Source organism: Aedes albopictus, chromosome 1 (genome assembly GCF_035046485.1).
Source record: "Aedes albopictus strain Foshan chromosome 1, AalbF5, whole genome shotgun sequence".
Lineage (NCBI taxonomy): Eukaryota > Metazoa > Arthropoda > Insecta > Diptera > Culicidae > Aedes > Aedes albopictus.
The window spans coordinates 146,780,430-146,792,930 of NC_085136.1; the positions used below are offsets into that span (position 1 = coordinate 146,780,430).

A 12,501-nucleotide genomic window follows, 5' to 3' on the forward strand; every position below is an offset into this window, starting at 1 on the left:
AATTGGCGATCCAAAACCTTATTCACATAGGCTAACTGGAGATCCCTGATGGAAAATGTAACGCGTGGAATTGACGGATACAGACCGAACTCAATGCAGAGCAGCATGGGAATGTGACTCTAGATAGTCAATTCCTGTGTCCGATCTGTCACCATAATCGTATACTAATCTGGAAAATATCTTACTTATGACGATTCATGTATCCTATAGTTTGCTTAGCGATATTTATATCGATGCTCATAGCGTAATATAATCGAAAAAAATAGCGTGCTAAAATCGAGTGTGATATAATGGAGCGTGATTAAATAGAACCGTGACAAAATCGAAAAACCACTGTATTGGTTTTTGTTGTAATGTCCATGTAGTCGGTTGTGTTCTTTCCTTGTCGTCAGTTATTTACCGTAGATTTCCAAACTCATGTAGTGCTGCCGTTTTGCCCTTTATCAAATATTTAGTCTATATTCTATTGAAATGTTCTGTCAAGTAGTTATATTCATTATGCTAGTAATTGCTGGTCATTAATTGTAGATCATTAGGAAAAGTAGTATTTTTCATTCTAAATTCAAAACTAATGGAAGCTTTGCTCTTAACGGCTGACAATACACGCCCAAATCATCAAATTGTCTTATCAGTCCTACCTGTAGGTTTTATGAGAATATTCATGGAGGTATTTTCTAGGCATCCTTCAGGAGTTCCTGGAAAATTCATCCCAGAAAAAAGTCCCCACAATAAAATCCAAAAGAATTCCTCAGAAGGACTGCTTGGAGAAATTATAGAAGCAATTCCTGGTTGAATCCAATGAAGATGTATCTGACGAAATTCCAACATGAACTCCTGTGGGAATGTCCAGCAGATATTCTTGAAGGAATAGGACAGATCGGTGAAGTACTAGATTTGTAGTAATGAGCTGAATTTTAGTATGGTGAGAAGGTTAATTCTCCGTTTCTGCAATGAAATGGTGCAAAAAGCGTGGCATAATACCTACAGTGTTGTTGTTTTCTCAATTTCTAGCAACATAAACAACATAGTTATCCAAAGTTTTGCCAAAACAGCATCAAATCAGGCAAGGAATCATAATACCCACGCTTTTTGCACCATTTCATTGCAGAAACGAAGAATTGACCTTCTAGCCATACTCAAATTCAACTCATTACACAGTTCGAAAAAATCTTGTACAATTACATCATATATCATGCACATAATTGGAGCGTGGAAAATGATGCATTGTTACGCGTGCTTTTATTTTTACATCGATAGTAATCATCGTCGTTTAAACTTCTGATCGGGTAATGTAAATGTACGATGGCGTGCTGCCTGCAAACCTAGGTGAATGAAATGATTCCTCATCTTTATTTTGGGAATAATTGGACACTACTAAGTTGGTTTCATATCTATTTATTCAGTATCACTTATTTTAATTTAAACATCACAATAATATTATCACAAAACAAGCTTGGCAAACAGCAACAATAAAGTAGCTCCGCGCCTCGATTCTACCGCAACAGCAGCAGATGCAGCAGCAGCCGTAGCAGCATTCCCGGCATCAGCTGAATCATTCTCCTCCAAATACTCGCTGTAGAAAAACTATATCACTAAAGGAAGAAATAACACTTGCCTTTCAAGATTTACCTGGTTTTTGAATGCTCGATGAGTGTTTTATTGATTTATTCCACGAAAACAATCTTCACTAGCGGTTTACCTCCGCGCACGAATGGAGGCCATCTTTGTTTTGGTTTGGATCAGCTCGACTGGCATCTACATTGCGATCATGTAATGTTCAATGTTTGTTCATGGAAATTTCGGTTTGTCCCATAATTTTATGAAAGAATAAATATAATGCTAATGGAGCATGACAATTTTGATAGAAATGTAATATAAAATACAGAATCATCAACTCAGATATTCATGTGCATCAAATTTGATGGAATGTTACATTACGATTTCTTTTGAATGAACATTATTTACATTAAACAACTGATTACATTTCATGTAATGTTAATATTTTTTTGCTGTGTACTTCAAATCTAGTACTATACCGAACGTGCCCCATTCCCGCATAGCATTCCTGGGAGTAACCCAAAGATGGAGAGGAAGAATCCCTATGCTAATTCCACAAGGAATCAACAAGAGGAATTTTCTGGAGAAATCCCCAGCAAAAATTTCTGAAGAAAGTAAAGTAAAGGAGTAATTCTCTAAAGAAGTTTCTGGAAAAACGAGACCAATAAAATTGCTCTAACAAAAAAAAAATGTAAAAAAAAAACAATTTGCAGCAACTTTGCTGCGCACGCAGTTGGGTGATTCAGGGTATTTTTTTTTCAAATCCCTGAGTAATACAATCTGACCTTTCATTGTAGGGGTAGGCGGGGCAATATGGACACCCTAAGGTTTTTGCCAACTTTACCTGGCAAGATGTCAAAAAAGTTTAGTTTTTTGATACATGTATCCTTTTAAAGTCTATTTAGCATCTATTGCATAAGGATGCTAACGAAAAAAAAAGATTTATCCACTTAAAAAATGTTTTGAAAAATGTTAGTTTTTCATGACCGTCTTCAAGCATATGGGGCAGAATGGACACCCCTATGGGGCAATATGGACACCATGGGACTTTTACGAATTTCGTACATTATTTACACCTATAAAGTTATTTCATTACAAAACAACTATTATGGATGAATAATAAGCCGAAGTAGTTCATTTTTGTTCAGTTAATTTAAATTCAGGCTGTTTTGGATAAAGCTTCGTTTTTGTCGGCATGTACAGCTGTGCCTAGAACAACTATTTTCCACTGCTGTCGTTTTTTGACCAATTTGTTTCACCCTATGTCTACTATAGTGAACGTTTAACCGAAAATGTACTGAAATCGAAGAATTTGGTTGGTTTGTGATTTAGGTTATATTTTTCCCTTGCCGCTACTTTCAAAAAGGTGAGTGTCCATTTTGCCCCGGCAGCAGAAGATATTCCCAAACTTGATTTTTGATATAATATAGAAGAAAATATAAACATGTTAAGCATGTAAATACAGCAAAACTACTTGCATGTGTTCTAGAAATATCAGGTTTTAATCGACCTGCAATAAATTAATCACTAAATCTTATTTTAGATGGTGTGAAAATTATAATTTCCATGCACAAAAAACGGAGGACGCAACTTTTTCGTGTAAAATCAAGTATAATTTTAATTTCGAATATTTCTTTCCTGAAACTACATTTTAGACAAATGGACTATATTCTCCATTCATTAAAAGTTCAAAAAAGTTCGCATATTTCAAAATATTGAGGGTGTCCATTCTGCCCCGGGTGTCCATAATGCCCCGCCTACCCCTATTATAAACAACAAGGCCAGTAAACGTCAACATCCCATACAAATTCAACACATTGCAGTGCCCTATAGAAACGAGCTATTTTTTATTAATCCTCCTAAGATGCTTTTTTTTATTTAAACGTTTATTTTAGGCTTATGCGCTGACATGCATAACGGAGCCGAATACAGTTATTTTTTTACAATTTCATGTTTTTGACTTATACACTATGTTAGTTTTGGGGAACCGTAAAACTCCCGGTTTGGTCGAGGTTAGGGGGAACAAAAATATGTAAGGAAAGGATAGAATGATGGGGGCTTCTCGTTGACACATGACAGTATGGTGTGGCATATTGCTGCTGGTCAATCGTAGAGTGAACAAACAACATGTAACGATACAAACAGACGATTTTCGAGGGGACACGAGGTGGACAAGCGGAGCAACAAGACTGGGGTATCAAACAAAGACTTCAGCTTGTTTCAAGAAGTCGTACACAAGTTTCATGTACTCAAGATCCAGTTTACCCAACACATCTCTAATGTCTTCCTTTTCTGGTTTCCCTCGGGCCCTGAGGGATGCACATAAATCAGATCTGGCAATACCGTATTCGGGGCATTCCCACACAACATGGTAAATAGATATCTTGATAGCCTGCACCACAGCTACAGCGATTGCTATCTGTGAGCCCTATTCGATAGAAGTGCGAGCCCAGAGAGTGGTGATTGGACATAAGTCGACACATCATCTTGATAAAATCTCGACCCATGTCCAACCCTTTGAACCACGCCGTCTTTGATACCTGTGGAAGAATTGAATGTAACCACCTGCCCAATTCCTCTGCATCCCAGTTTTGTTGTCAACTAACCAAGGCATGCTGACGAGCAATCGAAAAAAAATCATTAAAGGCGATATCGCCTTCCATAGCGCCCACCTTGGCGAGCGAGTCCGCTTTCTCATTACCCGGGATCGACCAATGCGAAGGGACCCAAACCTAAATGATATCGTCGGTTTCCTGCAATAGGGGCACAACTCAAAATTTGTCATTTTTGAGATTTTGATGGCAAATGATGAAAAACTATATAAAATTTCATCTCACAAAGACCCGTTCCGAAATTCGTTGTGAAACGCGAGATTTGGGCATTTTCACCTATTTTCCGCAGTAAGGGCACAACTCAAAATCAGTCAACTTTTTCAATAGTCGTTGAAAAATACTGCCCATATTCGCATAGTCGATGTAAGCGCCACTGTACTTTTCAACATGCTTTTGAAATTTTAACTATGAATAAATACAAATTTCAAGATTTTTACCACGTTGACATCTAACTAAGGGTTATATCTTGTGATCTATTGAATAAAACTGGTCCCAAATATGCACATGCGTTAGGTATTAGCTTTTGTACGGTGGCATTGCCAGTGGTGGTTACATCGACTATGCGAATATGGGCAGAATAGTTGTCAAAAATTCATGAAACAGATAGTCCTTCAGTCCCTTTCAATGATACAACAATCAAAATTTGTTTACTTTTGTCAAATGATGAGAGAAATTAGTGAATTTGCAGGAGGTGCTTCATGATTGCCAATTTTCAAACGCTTATTCTGAAAATTCACATTTTTTGAGTTGTGCCCCTATTGCAGGAAACCGACAATATTATATGCTTGATACGATAAAGCACTCAAAATTGATAGAATTTCGTTCAGGAAATGGGGAGTGCTTTACCGGCCTCATTGAGCGAATTGGGTTTTCAAATTAAGAATAATATATTGATTTTTTGATTTTATTCGAAAGAGCACCTTTTTTAAGCCAGAATGATTTTTTTCAGATTTTTAAAACTTTATTTTGATACCTAAATTCAATTACAAAAAGATTTTTTGAAATCACCTTTTGACAGCTGGGCAACTGCTTGACAGCTCCGCCCAGTACGAAATGCGACGAGGGGTGATTCGACAAATCGCTCCCATACAAACTTTAAATCGATTTTTAAATTGGTTCCCGGGCACCAAAGTTCATGAAAATTTGGATGTCGGCTCAGTTTGGCATGTAGATTGTGAATATGGAATTATCTCAACACCACTAAAGAAGCCAATTGCCCATGGAATAGCCTCAATTGAGCTGAGACTATCCGTAAAAATGAAATATCGATCAGAGGGAGAAAAGGCGTTTCGCTCTAATGCGTAGTGTATAGCCGCCATTTCTGCGGCATATACTGAGCAAGGACTTTGAAGCACTAAGCTCATTAAATACACCAAATCCAGTGGAATCATTTGTAGCTGTTCGAAGTTACAGCTACCACAATGCAAGGCTTAAAAATCTCTAAGCTCGTGGTGCATGATCTTTATCCTCTTCCGTTCAAGTTGGGACAAACCTATGTCGCATTGGGTAGAATGCCGCAACAAATTCAGGTTGCGACATTGTCGTCATTGTTGCGCGATGGTTGAATTTTGATTCACTGTCAAAAACCTTCTTTGAAATTTAAATATTTCAATCATCCTGATCGGTTCGTCCGTTCGTGAGTTTTGTTGCCTCAAAAATAATTCAATTAGTCCTCCGGATGGCTCAACTGCAAAGCCCTCAAAAGTTTTTTTTTCGGGGTGCAGGCAGCAGATGTGCGGAAGTATTGTTTGAACAAACTTCGTGAGTAAACAGCACACATGAATCTATTTATGCCTAAAAAAATGCGTCAGAGGCAAGGTGCGGAACATAACGAATGAGCAGATAAATAATATTAGCTACACAATTTAATGGCTCAAAGCATGCATTTGATTATCGAGTTGCTTCCCCATTCGCAGAACTGTTCGAGGAAAATGAGCAAATCGGATCCAATGAAGCCCCCAATTAAACAGTTAATTACAAAGCTTGTTTGTTTTAATAATCGATTTCTTTCTTTATTTTAGTTCAAGTTGAAGTCCACTCCAGCAGTAGTGGGGCCGCCAGTGGTTCCGACGAGGATCTATCCGTGTCCTCGTCCAATTCCGGTGTCGAACGAAAACCTCCCGAACTAAAACGAACAAACTCCAAATCTACGCATGACCACGACTACGAAGACATCTACTTGGTCCGCGAGGAAGCTCGCTATGGCACGAAGACGCGAACGGGAGCCGGCCGAAGTAGGTCCCGGGACAGTGGTTCCCACAGTCGATCGGCCAGCGCGAGCTCAAACCGAAGCAACGACATCATCATGCAGCTTACCAATCAGGTATTGTCGAATGATATACAATAATGCTAAAGCTAAAGTCAATATTCAACAAATTATTTTGTCTTTTTAGACCGTAAGCAATAAGGAACAAATGCTGATCAACAAACGAAACAACCTTTACGAACAACAGAACAAACATCGATACGATGTACCGAAGAACTACAAAACGACGAACCTTAGCAAAGCTAACAAAACTGCCAGCCATCATCAGTCGAACCGAGAACTGAACCTAGCCGCGTCACGCAATGATAACGCCTACGAAAGTGTTTGCTCGCCGGAAGATACGCACGAGCGAACGAAGCTTGCCCAGCGCCACTCCCTGCCGCACGGCAGCGCTGTGGTGAGCGGTAACAGCAACGCCAACAACGCCAGCGGTGGAAAGCAGGTGAAACGCAGTGGGTCGATGAAAGGAAACGAAAATAAAGGTAAGTCGATCGCAGGGGGGAAAAAGCTTTCGCGGTAAGGTATAGAGAAGCTTCGGGTGGTAAGCTTTGACGAATTTCGCGCCAACTCGACCAACGGTTGGCAGCAACCTCTCAGAATCGAATGAAACTTGGTGGACATAAACATTAGGTGATTGATTTGTCTTTATTAAAGAAACTTTCAGCCCTTGGCTTGTTCGTCTCTAAACAATAGGTGTTTTTAAGCAACTTTGCATACTTTGTTTTTCGAAATATTTCAAGAGTAACTTTTGAAGAGGGCCTGATTATTTTCATTGATTTTTTTTTAAAATCGATGTAACTCAAAAATGACAAGAGCTACGAAAAAGTGTTGTATGGCGGTGTTGGCCGCGCCAACTGGAGGGGATTTCCGAAACGTTAAACCACCACAGGAATTTTTGGTTGGTTAAAATTTCCTTTAATGAAATTATAATTAGTATTATGCGATTTGGATGATAACAATACTCTTACGTTTAGTGCCTCCTTATCTCATCTACTGCCAATCTCCCCGATGGTTTCTCCTCCTAGTAGAGGCAAACTGCATGTGCATGTATCTATTATTTTAACAAATTTAGGATAGTTTTTAACAAATTCACTGCATGTTAGGTTTTAATTCTTACCCTTGAGCTTAGAATAATAAATTGTAGAATAGAAAATATTTGGTAAATACTCGAACGTACACCAAATGCTAATAATGATCTGTGATGAACAAAACTTATTAGTATTAAGCCACAAATGCACTATATCTGTTCATACATTACTCCACCACTAGTTGATTACTAGGTGCAATAAATTATATCTAATAAAAAAGCAATAGTTTATACGCACTTCGGTTCACTTATATGATTCAGCATTTTAATCTATCTCGCTTTCTAGCTACTTATTGTTTATGGAGACGTCAGTGGTCAGTGGACAATGTCACGCTGGCTGTCCATTATATCGATACCGTTCGGAGCAGGGTGTTCATATGGTAGGTGCGGACTGTCCGATATGACGTCACAGGCGGAGTATCGTGAAATTCTATGAAGCTTTTTAGAAAAATTATCAAAAAATATAAATCAACTTCCTACACTGAAAAAAGGGTTTAAAAATTAATATCAATATTGCCAAAAATCCTAAGTTTTGAACTTAATGTTTTTTTTTTTCTTGAGTAACGTATTTCAATAACCTACATTTTCTCTGAACAATGTTGCTGTGACACATTTAAGGAAAAAAAGTTTTTCGAACAAAAACTTTTTTTTTGTATCTACATTGAGTGAATATTTTTCAGTGTGTTTCGTTCCAACATAGCCATATATGGTCGGCGTTCAGTCAGACCGGACCATCTGTTTTTCAATGGTTTTGGGGAAATGTCCTGCAAGCACTTGGGATATCAAATCGAGCGCGTTTTTATCAGAAAAACTGTTGTTCTTTTGTGTAATTACCCATCTGCATCAAAGAAACGTCGAAAAGTTCAGAGTTATCGAATTTCTTCGCTTATCTTTATCTGCCCAAAAAATCGCGTAGTCCACTCTGACTTAATGCCGACCATTTAGCCTCAGAAGCCTCTCGTCAACCAATGAAACTTTATGGATGTATCAACAATAAAAAATCTAACATTTATCTGGACTAACATTTGAAAAGGGCGTATATTTTCTCTAATTTTCATATTGATGTAACTCAAAATTATAATATATTTGTATGTGATATGTATTGCTGTGTGCATTCAAAATGCAAATATCAAATGCGGGAACACCAAATGCGGTAAGATTTTCTAACAAGTAAACCGATGTCAGTGGGAGCTTTCGAGTCCTAGGTTGGCGGTGATATTGACTATGGTTGCTACGTTGCCTGTGGTAACATGTGTTACCGCGTTTGAAGCGCATTTGGGCACCGTTTGCATCTTGAACGCACACAGCAATATATTGTGGACCACTGTAGAGTTGTCGGAAGTGAAAAACATTCAATCAATATAAAGACATATATATGTATTGCAAAAAAGCAGGTTTTTTTTTAATACGAACTGAATTTTGTTGACGCTTAATGGTAGGCGCATAATTTCATTGTGGGGATTTCGGATAAGCGCTTATTAAAAAAAACTTTTTTTGATATCAATTTTTTTTTTTCTTTAATTTTATGTGGCATTACACTATGTTCTTATTTCTAGTTGAATATTCATATATTTTTATTAGTTTGATCGAATAATTTGAAAACCTTTGGTTCTTCCCTGGGCAAAGGCATAACCTTGTGATCAGCTTGATTGCTGTCAGGTCTCGGGGCATAAATGTATGTGGTATGTGGGGGCAAGATGGGTCAGGGGGCAAGATGGGTCAGGGGGCAAGATGGGTCAGTACCGTTTTCAATCGCACAATATATGTTTTGAATCTTTCAATATTTTTTCCAGATGAGCGACGGGGATACACAAAAAGTGGTATATTGTTTTGAAAATTCTATACGTTCCTCGCACAGAAAGAAATAAAATATTTTTTCGTTATACTCCTTATCCTATACATTCCATATAACTACGTGTTTTGTGTAGACGGGGCAAGATGGGTCACCCTAATTTTTCGGTATGTTTGCATAGTTTTTGAAAATGTTTTATTTTTCATGGAAAGGCTATTCTGTGACCTACATTATCGAAGCGATGAGAGCACTGAAAATTTGAGAACATATTTTTTAAATTTTCCTTAAAAAATATAGGTTTTCAAAGTCCGTTTATGGCTACCCGAACAAAAATCTTCTAGTTCTGAGAATAATCTACCGATATGTTTCAACACTTTCTTCATGAAATCTGTACGTCTATGGCGCTTAGATGTATAGAGAAAAACTAGAAGATATAGTATTTTTTGTTGGAGGAAAAACGAGTTTTCTTATAGCTAATCCATCTTGCCCCCGTTAAAATGAGGTGGGGCAAGATGGGTCATGTTTTGAAAATTGTTTGTCAAGAAGCAGGTTTCAAACTTTATTACCTTTTTATACTCTTATATCATAGCTGACTAGTGTATCTTAGAGTCGTGGCAGAATACAGAGAAATGCGATTTATATTCAGAAAGTTATAGGGATCCATTTCTTAGGTGACCCATCCTGCCCCCACTTACCATATCTTTACTCTACAGAGAAAGATGCACACTCGTGGTGCCAACAAGAACCGATACATTTCGTGATCAAATCAAGAAGCGTTACGGTCCTTTTTTGTTATTTTTGATATATTTCCATTCAGAATTACAACGACTGCCACCCTGAAGATTTTGGGTACTACTATGTTTCATCACATTTTGTATTGCTTTTATATCTATATATATATTAATGAGTTTGAAGTCCCTCTGAGGCAACAAAACTCACGAATGGATGGACCGATCAGAATTACCCTTGCATGGTTCGGTTCGTATTCGTGGTGGCTGTGTTTATATGTACAAAAAGTTACGAAAATCAGCTAGAAAAGTAACAAAATTGAAAATTTTTGATTTTCCATGAGCTGGGAAGGAAATCAACACGATCGAAATGAAATCAATCTAGAGTGCGGTGACGTTATGAGCTCAACAGGTGTCAAACCACCACAGCTGGGCAAGACAACGTTTGCTGGGACAGCTAGTCTATATATATAAAAATTCAATGGCATACGTGGGACCGCGCATAACTTTTGAATGGAAGGCCCGATTCTGGACGTCTTAGTTTTGTTCTGTTAGTTTTCACCCAAGGAAGGTTTATGAGGCAAAAAAAATGAAACGTCAAAAAACGCAGTAGGCAAGACAAAGTTTGCCGGGTACAGCTAGTATAGTATACATTTCCAAAAACCTTATAAATTTTCATGATAGTTCACATTTTTAACAAATAAATGACCCTTTCAAATGTTGGTCCAGATAAAAAATATATTGGCTTCATAAACGAATTTATATACATCCATAAAGTTTCATCAGCTGATGGGAGGCTACTGAGCCTATATATGGTCATGTTGGCACGAAACACACTGAAAAATATTCCCTCAATGAAGACATGAAAAAAGTTTTTGTTAGAAAAACTTTTTTACCTTAAATATGTCACAGCAACATTGTTCGGAGAAAATGTAGGTAATTGAAATACCTTTCTGCAGGAAAAAAATCATCGATTTAAAAACATAGGGTTTTTTGCAATACATATTGATTTTAATTTTTAGAACTTTTTTTTTCAGTGTAGAAAGTAGTTTTATATTATTTTTTTTGATATTTTTCTAAAAAACTTCATGATATTTTTCTCCCTCCCCATGGATATTCGATCTTGACGCGATGGGAGGGCTTAACCCATTAGCACTTTGTGCGCCAATTATTCATTTCTGATTCAGCCTTAAGATAGATGTGAATCTGGTTTAAGAGCTGAGCAGAGGTGAAAAAATCGGCCGTAAATGCTAATGGGGACCAGAGGAGTATCCGCAGTGAGCCTATCACAATTTCCAAAGCAATGTCATAGTTCAGCTTGCATAGAGCCAATATTTTAGGAATTTGCAGTTAGATTTTGAGGAGCGTTACGTAAAATTGGGTGTGGGTGGTATCTGCGTTACACTTACTACTCATCATTATGGCTCTAGGAATCTAGAAGACAATTGACGCTAGAAACTGCACTACCAGTTGAGCCTAGACGAAAGTAGCTAGTAATAGGAAACTATGGGCAGGATAACAGTATTAAACATGGATTTTTTTTCATTATTATTTATACATATCTTCCAAACGGGTGCATAGAATTTGGAATCGTTTGAGCAGGAGCTCCTATTTCGAGTGTTAGTAATACCACGTAATACGTTTGTACAGGTCGGACTCAATTGTCCGGAGTCGGGTTCTGAAGCTTCGGAAACGTGTGTCTGGGGAACGAAATGTTGTATGTATAAAGCTAAAATTTTGACATTTTGTCAAGCTAATTTTGATTAGTAGCCAGTAAATATTCCAGCTTTGTACATCATTCCGTTTGCCAGATGTTGTTTTAGGAGGCTTCAGAGGTTGAATCCGGATAGTCGAGTCCGACCTGTACTGTATTTTCAATAATTTTCAACGTAATAGCCATCCGAAAGACCATATGTGTTTTTGATTATCTCCTAGATCTTATTGTGGCATAACGTAACAGGTAGGAATTAGGATATAAAGACGTTAACGACATGCCAGGATTACAACACATTCAATTAAATTGGGATTTGAATTTTCTTGGGTCTAGAAAAGAAGGTTTAGTCTTTGAGTTTTCATTTTTTTTTAATTTTTAATTTAGACAGCTAAAATGATTTCATTGTTTTGTTATTTATTTATTTTCAAGTCAAAATTAATTTGCATATTTTTCATCTAAAGATCTAAACCAATCAAACTCTTCCCTTCCCACGAATTTAAACGACTATTTCTATGCCAAAAAAGCGTTTCCGAAAGAAGCGCTTGAACAAAAAATATTGCAAATTGGCTGAATTTTTCGAAATCAATGAACTTTGGTTCGTTGTAAACCAATAGGTCCTTGATTGTTTATCAATAGTTCTACTATTGAAACAAGTAGTTAGTAGTTGGGTTAAACTTATGAAGTTACAGTCATATTCCAGATTTCGTCGAAAATCGATGGTGCTCTCTAGCTAGAACAAGCATGG

At 37.4% G+C, this 12,501-nt stretch overlaps 1 protein-coding gene across 19 annotated transcripts in view; it reads left to right on the plus strand.

Moving 5' to 3' along the window:
* LOC109421864 (putative uncharacterized protein DDB_G0282133) overlaps positions 1-12,501 on the plus strand; it is a 539,561-nt gene that overhangs the window by 395,916 nt on the left and 131,144 nt on the right. For all 19 annotated transcript variants that reach the window (XM_062845548.1, XM_062845556.1, XM_062845557.1 and 16 more), the window contains 2 exons: positions 6,191-6,492; positions 6,563-6,917. In XM_062845548.1, the coding sequence (XP_062701532.1) occupies positions 6,191-6,492; positions 6,563-6,917 (657 nt within the window). The remainder of the gene's footprint in view (positions 1-6,190; positions 6,493-6,562; positions 6,918-12,501) is intronic.